Source organism: Pimephales promelas, chromosome 14, assembly GCF_988280905.1.
Source record: "Pimephales promelas chromosome 14, fPimPro1.hap1.1, whole genome shotgun sequence".
NCBI lineage: Eukaryota > Metazoa > Chordata > Actinopteri > Cypriniformes > Leuciscidae > Pimephales > Pimephales promelas.
The window spans coordinates 1344912-1362006 of NC_142782.1; the positions used below are offsets into that span (position 1 = coordinate 1344912).

The 17095-nt window shown below is 42.1% G+C and overlaps 1 protein-coding gene across 6 annotated transcripts in view; it reads left to right on the forward strand.

Moving 5' to 3' along the window:
- tmcc1a (transmembrane and coiled-coil domain family 1a) overlaps nt 1–17095 on the forward strand; it is a 169257-nt gene that overhangs the window by 32515 nt on the left and 119647 nt on the right. For 3 of the 6 annotated variants that reach the window (XM_089119250.1, XM_089119253.1, XM_089119251.1), the window contains 3 exons: nt 533–1164; nt 2855–2990; nt 5127–5969. In XM_089119250.1, the coding sequence (XP_088975376.1) occupies nt 533–1164; nt 2855–2990; nt 5127–5429 (1071 nt within the window). In that variant the 3' untranslated portion in view covers nt 5430–5969. Of the gene's footprint in view, nt 1–532; nt 1165–2854; nt 2991–5126; nt 5970–7175; nt 7843–17095 lie in introns of those variants that run through there. The other 3 variants (XM_089119249.1, XR_016146433.1, XM_089119252.1) reach the window with 3 other exon arrangements.

Below are 17095 nucleotides of genomic sequence, written 5' to 3' on the forward strand. Positions count from 1 at the left end.
TAACTGAAGTAAAACCATGCCAATCTCTAGGTGTGGTGGAAGGTGTGTGATGATGTGGGGATATTTTAATCCCAAAGGCCAAGGGAACTTTATCAGGATGCATATTATCCTGGATCCATGAAATAACTGGCTTTTAAAAATAAAAATCTGTCTGACTCTATGGGGATTTAACATAGGGGTGCCCTGACTTATGCACCCTGTATTTTAAGGAAAAACATTTATTTATTTATGATACATTATTCATTCACAAAGAAAATTTGTGTCCTTAAAGGTTGGAGTTTTCCTCATTTTTCTAATTAAGGCATTAAGATCAACATCCAAAAGATGATTTTTTTTTATTCCTCTTTTTAGGCATGGGTGCCAAAACTTATTCATATCACTGTAAATGAACAAAAATGAAACATCACTGAACTTACTTGTCTCGGTGACGCTATTTTTAACGCTGACTTGACTATACTTGACATTACCGTTTTTAATCCTCCCCCTCATCCTTGTCTGTGTTTTGATTTTCAACCCCACAACGACTCCTCAGGTGTTTGAGAAGAAGAACCAGAAGTCGGCGGCGAGCATCGCGCAGCTTCAGCGTAAGCTCGAGCATTACCACCGCCGCCTGCGCGAGGCGGAGCACACCGGCGTGCAGCGGCAGCCCAAAGATGTCCTGCGGGACATGCAGCAGGGCCTGCGGGACGTGGGCGCCCGGGTCATCACGGGCCTCAGCGAGGGAGTGGTCGACAGCGTGAAGGGAGGCCTGTCCAGTTTCTCCCACGCCACACACTCCGCCGCCGGAGCCGTGGCCTCCAAACCCCGCGAGATCGCGTCGCTGATCCGCCACCGGTTCGGGAGCGCGGATAACATCAGCGTCCTCGAGGACGGCGTGACCGAACCCGAGCGCTCTCTGGGATCCGGCGCGGAGCTCCTGCAGAAGTTCGGGAGTGACGAGGACTGTTCGAGCGCTGCCTCGAGTGTGACGGGAGCCCCCGGAGGTCCTCCGAGCTCCAGAGGGAACACGCTCGAGAGGGGCCGCGGCTGGGACGTGTTTCTGCAGGAGGTGCAGGAGCTGCGGGACACTCAGGCTCGGCTGGAGGAGACCCTGGACAAGCTGAAGAGCGGGTGCTTGAAGGAGTGTACGCTGATGATGCAGGCGCTGCAGGAGGAGAGGTTCAGGTACACACACACACACATACACACTAGGGCTGGGTATTGAGACAAATTTCACAATTTGATTCGATTTCGATTCACAAGCTTGCAATTCGATTCGATTTCGATTACGATTCGATTCAATATCGATTATTTTGGATATCAGTTACAATAAATGACATTTTTTCTCAAGGGAATCAAATCTCTGAACTAATGCTGTAAACTATGGGAGTCTAGTTGTAGCCTATAGGCTTCATTAGCCAAATATGAAGGTAATAATGAATGAATCACTTAAATTACACTTTTATTTATTTTTATAATAAGAAGATTATATGAAATATAAACATTTAAATGGTGGCTATATATTTAGCAAAATGCTCCAAAATTTTTTCAGCTGACTAACGAGTTTATGTGGGTTTTCTGAGGTAAATATGACGATGACATTGATTACAAGCTGTTTATCTGACGTCTTTCCACGGTTGAAACGCTGATTGAGTGAATCACTGTGACATGATACGGATTTGGATAAGTTGTCCTCTATCTTTAACACACTTTCAGATGCTCATTCATGTTTATTTGGCGCTGTGACTGGTATTATTAAGCCGGAAGAGAGATCAGCGCTGCTGCTTCTCCAGAGCGATCTCACGCCACAGCGACAAAACGCTATTTATGTTTTTGAATTTCTAAAGAAAATGGACGTAATTTGAAAATTGAGACTTTGTTTCATATCAATAGTAACAAAGGACAAAGATTATTGCGATTTTTTTTTTTTGATGCGCGCAGCCGCGAGACACCGTCCCATTCATTCAAATGAAACAGGATGACTAATCGATTCTTGAGACTTAAGAATCGATATCGGTTCGTAAAAATGAGAATCGATTAATATCGAGAAATCGATGTTTATTACCCAGCCCTAATACACACACACTCACAAACTCACTGATACTTGCTTGCACACTCACTCTCTCTATCGCTCACTCACTGACATTCGCTTGCACACTCACTCACTCACAAGGAGGTCAAACACAGTTTTAGTATGATAGTATGATGTGATTATTTCTGAAGGATCATGTGACACTGAAGACTGGAGTAATGATGCTGAAAATGCAGCTTAGATCACAGGAATAAATTACACTTTAAAGGGTTAGTTCACCCAAAAATGAAAATTCAGTCAGTATTTACTCACCCTCATGTTGTCCCAAACCTCAATGTGTTTATTTGTTCTGCTGAACACAACGGAAGATATTTGTAAGAATGTTTTAATCATTCCCCATTGACTAAATATCCAATATCTCCAAATATCTTCATTTGTGTTCAGCAGAACAAATAAACACATAGAGGGTTGGAACAACATGAGGGTGAGTAAATACTGACAGAATTTTCATTTTTGGGTGAACTAACCCTTATATATATATATATATATTAAAGTGTCGTTTATTTCTGTGATCTAAGCTGCATTTTCAGCATCATTACTATACATTATTATGTATATATATATATATATATATTCACATAGAATGATCACATAGAATGATGAGTTATTTCAAGTTGTCATTATATTTCACAATATTACAGTTTTATCAAGTAAATGCATCCTTGATAAGCAGAAGAGATTTCTTTTAAAAATGTAAAAATCTTCCCGAAACCTGTGACCGCTAGTGTGTGTGTGTGTGTGTGTGTACAGTGAGTGACTCAGTGTGTGTGTGTTGTCCTGTAGATGTGAGCGTGTGGAGGAGCAGGTGAACGATCTTACGGAGCTCCACCAGAACGAGATCCTGAACCTGAAGCAAGAGTTGGCCAGCCTAGAGGAGAAGATGGTGTATCAGTCCAACGAGAGAGCCCGTGACCTTCAGGTGTGTGTGTGTGTGTGTGTGTGTGTGTTCAGCGTACGGGCAGAACACCAACTATAAATGCATTCTGTCTCGCACTAGCTGGTAGATGAGGACCGGCACAGAAATGCTCTGGTTTAAATCTGCTTATCGATACACTAGACTGCCCTCTACAGGAGAGATAGAGCTGGTACAGCGGATCAGATGTGCTCAACATGAACTAAAACTGTGCAGAATATCAGCCCTCTAATGCTTTTAAAGAAGAGAATACTTTTACCAGTGAGGAAATTATACATTTTGACTTCTTAATCAAGAAAAATCAGTAACACTTTATTTTAAAGCGATGTGTTACTACATGTATGTACTCTAGTAAGAATAGTAAATATGCAAATACAAGTAACTAACCATAACTCCATAGTAAGTACACTGTTAGTCCTTACCAGGTTTTTTACAGTAAAATACTGGCAACACTGTTGCCAGTAATTTACTGTAAAAATGCACTAAAACTAATAAGTTGTATTTTTTTAGTTAACTTGAGTTTTAGTGCATTTTTACAGTACATTTTTTACTGTAAAAAACCTGGTAAGGACTAAGAGTCTAGATTTAGTTGATTATTATTATTACTCAGTGCTTATTTGAGTAAGTATAATGCAACTACACCACCTTAAAATAAAGTCTAACCTTTTGTTAACGTTATATAATGGAACTAACTTGGATTAACTAACGTTAACTATTAGGACCTTTTCGTAAAGTGTCATTACCGTCACACACTATGACGGAGTCGAAGGGCGTATCAGACACACTTTTAATATTATTCCAAACTATTTTAGTAAAACTTTTGTTGATCAAATATTTATTTTTATAAAAAATAATTTGGCATTGATAGTGAATCAAAATGAGCAAAATGCATACAGAAATGTGTGTGTGTGTCTGTATTTACTTAACTATATTTTGGGGTTAAATTTGGACAAAATCTCCCAAAAACTCCCTTTAGGGACGTCCTCATCTATAAATCTGATATAAAAGTTAAGTTTTTTTTTTTAAATGTAAACATGCAGGTGTGTGTGTGATGGGTACGTTTAGAGGTCGGGTTAGTGTAAGGGGACAGAATATACAGTTTGTGCAGTATAAACAGCATTAGGTCTATGAAGAGTAGAGCGCGACCGATAAAGGATTTTGAAGGCCGATACCGATACAAATATTTTGGGTTTTAAAATCCGATATTCCGGATATCGGCCGATATTTAATTTATTTATTTATTTTTTTAAACTGGACATGATAGTCACAAATTGTGTCATGCTTATTTGAGTTAAGAGAACTGATGGGGACCTATACCAATACAAATATTTTTGGGTTTTAAAATCCGATATTCCGATATATATCGGCCGATATTTTATTTATTTATATATTTTTTAAACTGGACATGATAGTTACAAATTGTGTCATGCTTATTTGAGTTTAGAGAACTGATGGGGGTGATCTTTTAATTGTTATTCAAGCAATGTATGTATCGTGACCAACTCAACGAGTGTTGCCAACAGGAACGGTGTAGAGCGCCCTCTGGTGGACAAACTATACAACTCCAACACTCATGACATGGTTCAAGCGTGTTTTGTCCATTTTTTATTTTATTTTTGAAATATTAATTTATCGGCCATTATAACTGCTGATACCGATAGTTTGAAAAATGAATCCAGAGTTCCAAGAATATCAGAGAAACTAAAAATTTCGACCAAAAAAAAAAAACGACAGTGGTACCCCTTTCGTTTTTTTTTTTGGTGCAAAAAAAAAAGTTTCTCCAATCTTCTTGAAACTCTGGATTCTGATAGAGGGCCATGAGACTTACACCTGAGTGCAAAAATGGAGTCTGTAGACCCTTCCAGAGCTGAGATATTGAGATCCCACATAGCATTTATGCCATTATAAATATCTAATTATCTCAGCTCTGGGAGGGTCTAGAGACTCCATTTTTGCACTGAGGTCTAGGTCTCATGGCCCTCTATCAGAATCCAGAGTTTCAAGAAGATCAGAGAAACTCAAAATTTCAACCCCCCCAAAAAAACGACTGTGGTACCCCTTTCGTTTTTTTTGAAAAATGCCTAATATCGGCCGATAATATCGGTCTGGCTCTAATGAAGAGTCTCCGTGTGTGTGTGTCAGGAGGCTCTGGAGGCGTGTCAGACGCGGGTCTCTAAGATGGAGCAGCAGCAGGTGGTGCAGCTGGAGGGCCTGGAGAACGCCAGCGCTCGTACGCTGATGGGGAAGCTGATGAACGTGCTGCTGGCGCTCGTGGCCGTCCTGCTGGTGTTCGTGTCCACCGTCTCCAACTGCGTGATCCCGCTGATGAAGACCCGCAGCCGCTCCGTGTCCTCGCTGCTGCTGTTCCTGCTGTTCGCCGTGCTCTGGAGGAACTGGGACTCGTTCTCAGGACACACCTACCGCTTTCTGCACGTGCCCAGATGAGCGCAGTTAAAGACGAGCGATTCTGCCCTTTTTTAAAGACTCGATGGTGTGTTTCCGGCTCTCCTAGAACAGGTTTTCCTGCTTGAATGTTGATTATTCTCCATTGTTGCGGCTCCTCTCTTCCCGGTCTGTCGTTTCCCGAAAGAATCGTTAGCCAACTAATATGTTCCGTCGTAATCATCAGTTCAACGAGTCTATTTCCCCAAACCATCGTTCGCAAACAGCGTCGCAGAGTTGCGGTTAGAACAGATTCTAGTTTTCATGACGTCCTTAAAATAAATCCTGATCTTGAGCAAAATAAGAAAACTGACATTCAGTGCAATCTTTTATTTAGAATACGTAGAATATTTAGTTACATTACATACAAATGTAATTGAAGCATTTTAGTTTGTCTAGAGATTTAAAGCGTTGTTTTTTGAAGACTGCGCATGTGTGAACGGGCTCTACTGCGCAAGAATTGAATCTGGAGATTACTGAGAAAAATTGAAGAGTTCAGATGCAAAAGCCTCTAAGTGCCATTTGAAATTTTCTTCTAGAATGATAATTTTTATCAAGCTTGCATATTTAAGTTCAGTGATTTCACTTAAATGGCAATGATAATTACCTATTAATTGTTATTTAAGTGAAATTACTGAACTTAAATATACAAGTTTGATAAAAAATCATCATTAAAGAAGAAAATTTCAAATGGCATTTAGAGGCTTTTGCATCTGAACTCTTCAATTATTGATCATTTATAGCAAAACATCTCGCGTTAAGTAGATCGCACACAGATTTATTAAAAGTAGTTATGGGCTATACGCACGCATAAGTTCCGCATTTGACGCAAGGATGCTCGTCAGTTTCCGGTTGGGGAGATTAAAGCGGAGGAAAGCGGGATTATGACAGAGTCTTCAAAACTTACTGTCCTCCCGTCTTTGAAACGAAACGTTCATACGTTTAGATGTAATTTTATATATAGTTATATTTATTTAATATAATTTTAAAAAGACGCATAAACACAACGAGGGGTGTCAGTTTTATCTGTTTTTGTGACTAACGTTTCTTTAGTATAACCATGGAGTATAAAATTCAATATAAATTTGCACAGACTCTACGATCGAGCATCCCTAAACCTTCACCGTAAATACCGCCGTGCATAGAGCCCATTACGACGTTAACTAACGCGGTTTTCAGGAAACAGTCGTGATTTCTTCAACGATGCGTCGTATATAGTAGTTAAGCGGCGAGTTACGTTGTTGTACGGGAAACACACCCCTGATTGGTTCCTGTCTCTGTGAAGCCCCTCCTTCTGAAAAGCACACTGCTCTGATTGGTCGGCTGGAGCAGTGTGTTGTGATTGGTCGAGCGTTTTGAGTGTGTTTGGGAAATGCCCCGCCCCTTTCCATAACCGCCAGTTTAACGCACTACTAACAAACTCCACCAGGCCCCGCCCCTTTATTCCGCGTATGAATTATTATAATGAGGAATATTGCGACGGAAGAAACTCGTGACTAAAATGGAGGAGCTTTCTCGTCATCACACACTAAACACTTTAAATCCCTAGAGATGCGGAAGAACCGCTGGTTTCAGACTGTGTTTCACAGTGTTGTTGCCTTTGAATCGGTTTAATGTTTTTTTTTTTGTATTTCTAATATAATTTAGTTGAATGTAGCATTCTGTATTAGTCCCACAGAAATGAATAATTTGCTCAGTGTTGTGAGATTCTGAGCAGGTCTTTATGTTTATCTGTTATCGGATGGAAAGTCTTCCGTGGGAAGATCCTTCTGTCCAGCGGAGAGAATAACAACACGAGGGCGAGTGAAGAAAACCACGACACGACTCTGAAGTGATGCTGAGCTCCTGCGAGTTTGACCTTTGACCTGTGATGGACGCCAGTGTTACGGTGCGCTTTCCTCACTGTGACGTCTGAAGGACACGGCGGAGATCAGCCTGTGCGTTTAGGTTATTATTTTCCAAAACTTTAATGATTTTCTCTTGTATATGATGTTAAAACACTGTTTTAAATGAAGTATTAATTTATTGAACATTGCACTGCCTTACTGGACCGGTGACAGTAGCTGTTATTGCTTCTCTGTAATATGTGTAATATCAAAATATATATATATTTGATATTATGAGGGAGATTTTTGATGGTCTTAGTTCCTCTGTGTACTGTAGTCACCGATCGGGACTGTTGTTGTTTGATAGTGAGCTCTGTTTGATTCACTCACACCTCCACTAATGCAGATCCTCATGGATTGAGCTCGTCTAACTGTACGATATTAGCAGTCGGTGGGATATATGATAATGCTCAGGGGAACGTCCTCTGAGACGCCGCTGTATCACGCTACATGAACGATGATCAAACCACTCTAGTGCCTTCTGTAAGACTGGATGACATCTTTGTAATAAAGATTATTTCTGACTAGCAGTGTTGTGTTTGCCATTGTTTGTGTTCTATTATGAATATTAATACTATTTTTTATTTTTATTGGTTGGCTTTTCTTTTTAAAGGATTAGTTCACTTCAGAAGTAAAATCTCCTGATAGTTTACTCTCCTACACGTCATCAAGATGTTCATGTGTTTCTTTCTTCAGTGGGAAAGAAATGAAGGTTTTTGAGGAACACACTCCAGGATGTTTCTCCATATAGTGTCCTCAATGGGGTCCAACGGGTCGAAGGTCAGATGTGAGTTTCAGTGCAGCTTCAAAGTCTCGACACGATCCAGCCGAGGGATAAGAGTCTGATCTATTCAGAGCAGCGCCATGACAGGTATGAAAGTGAGGCTGTGAGGGATAGGCATGGCATCCGCTGTAAAAAGCTGAATAAAGCGGCTAGATTACTTACAATTTTCCACAGCTTACATTGTCGGGAGTTTTTTGTCAACTGAAATTTCTTGGAAAGATATTTTTCCAGTGTTTCATGAGCAGAACAAAATGAAAACACATTAAATAACAGTACAGCCTATTGAAGAGATGCCAGTCTGTCTCTCACAGCCTCGCTTTCATTCTCATTAAAAATCAAAGATGGCGCTGTCGTGAATAAGGCGTATACGGGAGATTTGTGTTTCCCCCTCCGCTCCGCCTGCATGCGTGTTGTTAACCCGTTCAGACTCTGTGTCCATTACAATGAACATCACATGTCAGCCCCCTTTTTTAACTTCTGAAGCATTTCACAATGGATAAAACGGTCAATATCTCGGAAATGACGAGTCCCAGCAGATCGTCCTTTGGAGTGGTGAGTGGCGCCTAGGGGCCTTCTCTGACCCCAGAGTCCTGAGGTTATGGGACCCTTCCTTCTGAAGTGACCCCTTTCCTGTTGGGCCCCATATCTCAGCCCGTGGGGACACTAGAGCCTCAGGCTAGGGCCCATTGGTGAGGCCCCTAGGGACCCTACTTTGACCCGAGTTTGGTGCATCTGGGCAGCTTGGTCCCAGAGTTATAGCCGTTCAAATTTCAGAGTGCATGTATGCTCACTTGCCATGAAACATGCTGCAATTGGACACCATCCTGCCTGCAATCTATTGAATGGAGTTTCGGGTAGAATATTTGATAGACATTTTAACTAAAGTTCCTGTCGTGATAAAAAAACTATTTTACTGCACTCAGCAGGCCCCCCGGGGTTCGTGGCACCAAGCGCCGTCCCAAAATTCCACCGTCCGCGGACCCACTATTTTTATAATGGCATAAATGGTATGTGGGATCTCAATATCCCAGCTCTGGAAGGGTCTAGAGACTCCATTTTTGCACTCAGGTCTAAGTCTCATGGCCCTCTATCAGAATCCAGAGTTTCAAGAAGATCAGAGAAACTCAAAATTTCGACCCAAAAAAAAAAAACGACAGTGGTACCCCTTTCGTTTTGTTTTTTTTTTGGGCAAAAAATTAAGTTTCTACAATCTTCTCAAAACTTTGGATTCTGATAGAGGGCCACGAGACTTAGACCTGAGTGCAAAAATGGAGGCTCTAGCCCCTTCCAGAGCTGAGATATCGAAACTCAAAAATTCGGCCCGTGTCTCATGGCCCTCTATCAGAATCCAGAGTTTTGGGAAGATTGGAAAAACTTAATTTTTCGCCCGAAAAAAAAAACGTAAGGGGTACCACTGTCGTTTTTTTTTCGGGCCGAATTTTTGAGTTTCGATATCTCAGCTCTGGAAGGGGCTAGAGCCTCCATTGTTGCGCTCAGGTCTAAGTCTCATGGCCCTCTATCAGAATCCAGAGTTTTGGGAAGATTGGAGAAACTTAATTTTCGCCAGAAAAAAAAAACGTAAGGGGTACCACTGTCGTTTTTTTTTCGGGCCGAATTTTTGAGTTTCGATATCTCAGCTCTGGAAGGGGCTAGAGCCTCCATTTTTGCACTCAGGTCTAAGTCTCATGGCCCTCTATCAGAATCCAGAGTTTTGGGAAGATTGGAGAAACTTAATTTTTCGCCCGAAAAAAAAAAACGTAAGGGGTACCACTGTCGTTTTTTTTTTCGGGCCGAATTTTTGAGTTTCGATATCTCAGCTCTGGAAGGGGCTAGAGCCTCCATTGTTGCGCTCAGGTCTAAGTCTCATGGCCCTCTATCAGAATCCAGAGTTTTGGGAAGATTGGAGAAACTTAATTTTCGCCAGAAAAAAAAACGTAAGGGGTACCACTGTCGTTTTTTTTTTCGGGCCGAATTTTTGAGTTTCGATATCTCAGCTCTGGAAGGGGCTAGAGCCTCCATTTTTGCACTCAGGTCTAAGTCTCGTGGCCCTCTATCAGAATCCAGAGTTTTGGGAAGATTGGAGAAACTTAATTTTTCGCCCGAAAAAAAAAAAACGTAAGGGGTACCACTGTCGTTTTTTTTTTTCGGGCCGAATTTTTGAGTTTCGATATCTCAGCTCTGGAAGGGGCTAGAGCCTCCATTGTTGCGCTCAGGTCTAAGTCTCATGGCCCTCTATCAGAATCCAGAGTTTTGGGAAGATTGGAGAAACTTAATTTTCGCCAGAAAAAAAAAACGTAAGGGGTACCACTGTCGTTTTTTTTTTCGGGCCGAATTTTTGAGTTTCGATATCTCAGCTCTGGAAGGGGCTAGAGCCTCCATTTTTGCACTCAGGTCTAAGTCTCGTAGCCCTCTATCAGAATCCAGAGTTTTGGGAAGATTGGAGAAACTTAATTTTTCGCCCGAAAAAAAAAAACGTAAGGGGTACCACTGTCGTTTTTTTTTTTTCGGGCCGAATTTTTGAGTTTCGATATCTCAGCTCTGGAAGGGGCTAGAGCCTCCATTTTTGCACTCAGGTCTAAGTCCCGTGGCCCTCTATCAGAATCCAGAGTTTTGGGAAGATTGGAGAAACTTAATTTTTCGCCGGAAAAAAAAAAAACGTAAGGGGTACCACTGTCGTTTTTTTTTTCGGGCCGAATTTTTGAGTTTCGATATCTCAGCTCTGGAAGGGGCTAGAGCCTCCATTGTTGCGCTCAGGTCTAAGTCTCATGGCCCTCTATCAGAATCCAGAGTTTTGGGAAGATTGGAGAAACTTAATTTTTCGCCCGAAAAAAAAAAACGTAAGGGGTACCACTGTCGTTTTTTTTTTTTCGGGCCGAATTTTTGAGTTTCGATATCTCAGCTCTGGAAGGGGCTAGAGCCTCCATTTTTGCACTCAGGTCTAAGTCTCGTGGCCCTCTATCAGAATCCAGAGTTTTGGGAAGATTGGAGAAACTTAATTTTTCGCCGAAAAAAAAACAAAAACGTAAGGGGTACCACTGTCGTTTTTTTTTCGGGCCGAATTTTTGAGTTTCGATATCTCAGCTCTGGAAGGGGCTAGAGCCTCCATTGTTGCGCTCAGGTCTAAGTCTCATGGCCCTCTATCAGAATCCAGAGTTTTGGGAAGATTGGAGAAACTTAATTTTTCGCCCGAAAAAAAAAACGTAAGGGGTACCACTGTCGTTTTTTTTTCGGGCCGAATTTTTGAGTTTCGATACCTCAGCTCTGGAAGGGGCTAGAGCCTCCATTTTTGCACTCAGGTCTAAGTCTCATGGCCCACTATCAGAATCCAGAGTTTTGGGAAGATTGAAGAAACTTAATTTTTCGCCCGAAAAAAAAACCGTAAGGGGTACCACTGTCGTTTTTTTTTTCGGGCCGAATTTTTGAGTTTCGATATCTCAGCTCTGGAAGGGGCTAGAGCCTCCATTGTTGCACTCAGGTCTAAGTCTCGTGGCCCTCTATCAGAATCCAGAGTTTTGGGAAGATTGGAGAAACTTAATTTTTCGCCCGAAAAAAAAAAACGTAAGAGGTACCACTGTGGGGTTTTTTTCGGGCCGAATTTTTGAGTTTCGATATCTCAGCTCTGGAAGGGGCTAGAGCCTCCATTGTTGCACTCAGGTCTAAGTCTCGTGGCCCTCTATCAGAATCCAGAGTTTTGGGAAGATTGGAGAAACTTAATTTTTCGCCCGAAAAAAAAAAACGTAAGGGGTACCACTGTGGGGTTTTTTTCGGGCCGAATTTTTGAGTTTCGATATCTCAGCTCTGGAAGGGGCTAGAGCCTCCATTTTTGCACTCAGGTCTAAGTCTCGTGGCCCTCTACCAGAATCGAGAGTTTTGGGAAGATTGGAGAAACTTAATTTTTCGCCCGAAAAAAAAAAACGTAAGGGGTACCACTGTGGGGTTTTTTTCGGTCCGAATTTTTGAGTTTCGATATCTCAGCTCTGGAAGGGGCTAGAGCCTCCATTGTTGCACTCAGGTCTAAGTCTCGTGGCCCTCTATCAGAATCCAGAGTTTTGGGAAGATTGGAGAAACTTAATTTTTCGCCCGAAAAAAAAAAACGTAAGGGGTACCACTGTCGTTTTTTTTTTCGGGCCGAATTTTTGAGTTTCGATATCTCAGCTCTGGAAGGGGCTAGAGCCTCCATTGTTGCGCTCAGGTCTAAGTCTCATGGCCCTCTATCAGAATCCAGAGTTTTGGGAAGATTGGAGAAACTTAATTTTCGCCAGAAAAAAAAAACGTAAGGGGTACCACTGTCGTTTTTTTTTTCGGGCCGAATTTTTGAGTTTCGATATCTCAGCTCTGGAAGGGGCTAGAGCCTCCATTTTTGCACTCAGGTCTAAGTCTCGTAGCCCTCTATCAGAATCCAGAGTTTTGGGAAGATTGGAGAAACTTAATTTTTCGCCCGAAAAAAAAAAACGTAAGGGGTACCACTGTCGTTTTTTTTTTTTCGGGCCGAATTTTTGAGTTTCGATATCTCAGCTCTGGAAGGGGCTAGAGCCTCCATTTTTGCACTCAGGTCTAAGTCCCGTGGCCCTCTATCAGAATCCAGAGTTTTGGGAAGATTGGAGAAACTTAATTTTTCACCGGAAAAAAAAAAAACGTAAGGGGTACCACTGTCGTTTTTTTTTTTCGGGCCGAATTTTTGAGTTTCGATATCTCAGCTCTGGAAGGGGCTAGAGCCTCCATTGTTGCGCTCAGGTCTAAGTCTCGTGGCCCTCTATCAGAATCCAGAGTTTTGGGAAGATTGGAGAAACTTAATTTTTCGCCCGAAAAAAAAAAAAAACGTAAGGGGTACCACTGTCGTTTTTTTTTTTCGGGCCGAATTTTTGAGTTTCGATATCTCAGCTCTGGAAGGGGCTAGAGCCTCCATTGTTGCGCTCAGGTCTAAGTCTCATGGCCCTCTATCAGAATCCAGAGTTTTGGGAAGATTGGAGAAACTTAATTTTCGCCAGAAAAAAAAAACGTAAGGGGTACCACTGTCGTTTTTTTTTTCGGGCCGAATTTTTGAGTTTCGATATCTCAGCTCTGGAAGGGGCTAGAGCCTCCATTGTTGCGCTCAGGTCTAAGTCTCATGGCCCTCTATCAGAATCCAGAGTTTTGGGAAGATTGGAGAAACTTAATTTTCGCCAGAAAAAAAAAACGTAAGGGGTACCACTGTCGTTTTTTTTTTCGGGCCGAATTTTTGAGTTTCGATATCTCAGCTCTGGAAGGGGCTAGAGCCTCCATTGTTGCGCTCAGGTCTAAGTCTCGTGGCCCTCTATCAGAATCCAGAGTTTTGGGAAGATTGGAGAAACTTAATTTTTCGCCCGAAAAAAAAAAAAAAACGTAAGGGGTACCACTGTCGTTTTTTTTTTTCGGGCCGAATTTTTGAGTTTCGATATCTCAGCTCTGGAAGGGGCTAGAGCCTCCATTGTTGCGCTCAGGTCTAAGTCTCATGGCCCTCTATCAGAATCCAGAGTTTTGGGAAGATTGGAGAAACTTAATTTTCGCCAGAAAAAAAAAACGTAAGGGGTACCACTGTCGTTTTTTTTTTCGGGCCGAATTTTTGAGTTTCGATATCTCAGCTCTGGAAGGGGCTAGAGCCTCCATTTTTGCACTCAGGTCTAAGTCTCGTAGCCCTCTATCAGAATCCAGAGTTTTGGGAAGATTGGAGAAACTTAATTTTTCGCCTGAAAAAAAAAAACGTAAGGGGTACCACTGTCGTTTTTTTTTTTTCGGGCCGAATTTTTGAGTTTCGATATCTCAGCTCTGGAAGGGGCTAGAGCCTCCATTTTTGCACTCAGGTCTAAGTCCAGTGGCCCTCTATCAGAATCCAGAGTTTTGGGAAGATTGGAGAAACTTAATTTTTCGCCGGAAAAAAAAAAAACGTAAGGGGTACCACTGTCGTTTTTTTTTTTCGGGCCGAATTTTTGAGTTTCGATATCTCAGCTCTGGAAGGGGCTAGAGCCTCCATTGTTGCGCTCAGGTCTAAGTCTCATGGCCCTCTATCAGAATCCAGAGTTTTGGGAAGATTGGAGAAACTTAATTTTTTGCCCGAAAAAAAAAAACGTAAGGGGTACCACTGTCGTTTTTTTTTTTTCGGGCCGAATTTTTGAGTTTCGATATCTCAGCTCTGGAAGGGGCTAGAGCCTCCATTTTTGCACTCAGGTCTAAGTCCTGTGGCCCTCTATCAGAATCCAGAGTTTTGGGAAGATTGGAGAAACTTAATTTTTCGCCGAAAAAAAAAAAAAACGTAAGGGGTACCACTGTCGTTTTTTTTTTCGGGCCGAATTTTTGAGTTTCGATATCTCAGCTCTGGAAGGGGCTAGAGCCTCCATTGTTGCGCTCAGGTCTAAGTCTCATGGCCCTCTATCAGAATCCAGAGTTTTGGGAAGATTGGAGAAACTTAATTTTTCGCCCGAAAAAAAAAACGTAAGGGGTACCACTGTCGTTTTTTTTTCGGGCCGAATTTTTGAGTTTCGATACCTCAGCTCTGGAAGGGGCTAGAGCCTCCATTTTTGCACTCAGGTCTAAGTCTCATGGCCCACTATCAGAATCCAGAGTTTTGGGAAGATTGAAGAAACTTAATTTTTCGCCCGAAAAAAAAACCGTAAGGGGTACCACTGTCGTTTTTTTTTTCGGGCCGAATTTTTGAGTTTCGATATCTCAGCTCTGGAAGGGGCTAGAGCCTCCATTGTTGCACTCAGGTCTAAGTCTCGTGGCCCTCTATCAGAATCCAGAGTTTTGGGAAGATTGGAGAAACTTAATTTTTCGCCCGAAAAAAAAAAACGTAAGAGGTACCACTGTGGGGTTTTTTTCGGGCCGAATTTTTGAGTTTCGATATCTCAGCTCTGGAAGGGGCTAGAGCCTCCATTGTTGCACTCAGGTCTAAGTCTCGTGGCCCTCTATCAGAATCCAGAGTTTTGGGAAGATTGGAGAAACTTAATTTTTCGCCCGAAAAAAAAAAAACGTAAGGGGTACCACTGTGGGGTTTTTTTCGGGCCGAATTTTTGAGTTTCGATATCTCAGCTCTGGAAGGGGCTAGAGCCTCCATTTTTGCACTCAGGTCTAAGTCTCGTGGCCCTCTACCAGAATCGAGAGTTTTGGGAAGATTGGAGAAACTTAATTTTTCGCCCGAAAAAAAAAAACGTAAGGGGTACCACTGTGGGGTTTTTTTCGGGCCGAATTTTTGAGTTTCGATATCTCCGCTTTGGAAGGGGCTAGAGCCTCCATTGTTGCACTCAGGTCTAAGTCTCGTGGCCCTCTATCAGAATCCAGAGTTTTGGGAAGATTGGAGAAACTTAATTTTCGCCAGAAAAAAAAAACGTAAGGGGTACCACTGTCGTTTTTTTTTTTGGGCCGAATTTTTGAGTTTCGATATCTCAGCTCTGGAAGGGGCTAGAGCCTCCATTGTTGCACTCAGGTCTAAGTCTCGTTAGGGTTAGGGTTTTGGGAAGATTGGAGAAACTTAATTTTTCGCCCGAAAAAAAAAAACGTAAGGGGTACCACTGTTGTTTTTTTCGGGCCAAATTTTTGAGTTTTGATATCTCAGCTCTGGAAGGGACTAGAGCCTCCATTTTTGCACTCAGTTCTAAGTCTCGTGGCCCTCTATCAGAATCCAGAGTTTTGGGAAGATTGGAGAAACTTAATTTTTCGCCCGAAAAAAAAAAACGTAAGAGGTACCACTGTGGGTTTTTTTTCGGGCCGAATTTTTGAGTTTCGATATCTCAGCTCTGGAAGGGGCTAGAGCCTCCATTGTTGCACTCAGGTCTAAGTCTAGTGGCCCTCTATCAGAATCCAGAGTTTTGGGAAGATTGGAGAAACTTAATTTTTCACCCGAAAAAAAAACGTAAGGGGTACCACTGTCGTTTTTTTTTCGGGCCGAATTTTTGAGTTTCGATATCTCAGCTCTGGAAGGGGCTAGAGCCTCCATTTTTGCACTCAGGTCTAAGTCTCATGGCCCTCTATCAGAATCCAGAGTTTTGGGAAGATTGGAGAAACTTAATTTTTCACCCGAAAAAAAAAACGTAAGGGGTACCACTGTCGTTTTTTTTTCGGGCCGAATTTTTGAGTTTCGATATCTCAGCTCTGGAAGGGGCTAGAGCCTCAATTTTTGCACTCAGGTCTAAGTCTCATGGCCCTCTATCAGAATCCAGAGTTTTGGGAAGATTGGAGAAACTTAATTTTTCGCCCGAAAAAAAAAAACGTAAGGGGTACCACTGTCGTTTTTTTTTTTTCGGGCCGAATTTTTGAGTTTCGATATCTCAGCTCTGGAAGGGGCTAGAGCCTCCATTTTTGCACTCAGGTCTAAGTCCCGTGGCCCTCTATCAGAATCCAGAGTTTTGGGAAGATTGGAGAAACTTAATTTTTCGCCGGAAAAAAAAAAAACGTAAGGGGTACCACTGTCGTTTTTTTTTTTCGGGCCGAATTTTTGAGTTTCGATATCTCAGCTCTGGAAGGGGCTAGAGCCTCCATTGTTGCGCTCAGGTCTAAGTCTCATGGCCCTCTATCAGAATCCAGAGTTTTGGGAAGATTGGAGAAACTTAATTTTTCACCCGAAAAAAAAACACGTAAGGGGTACCACTGTCGTTTTTTTTTCGGGCCGAATATTTGAGTTTCGATATCTCAGCTCTGGAAGGGGCTAGAGCCTCCATTTTTGCACTCAGGTCTAAGTCTCATGGCCCTCTATCAGAATCCAGAGTTTTGGGAAGATTGGAGAAACTTAATTTTTCGCCCGAAAAAAAACGTAAGGGGTACCACTGTCGTTTTTTTTTTCGGGCCGAATTTTTGAGTTTCGATATCTCAGCTCTGGAAGGGGCTAGAGCCTCCATTGTTGCACTCAGGTCTAAGTCTCGTGGCCCTCTACCAGAATCCAGAGTTTTGGGAAGATTGGAGAAACTTAATTTTTCGCCCGAAAAAAAAAAACGTAAGGGGTACCACTGTCGTTTTTTTTTCGGGCCGAATTTTTGAGTTTCGATATCTCA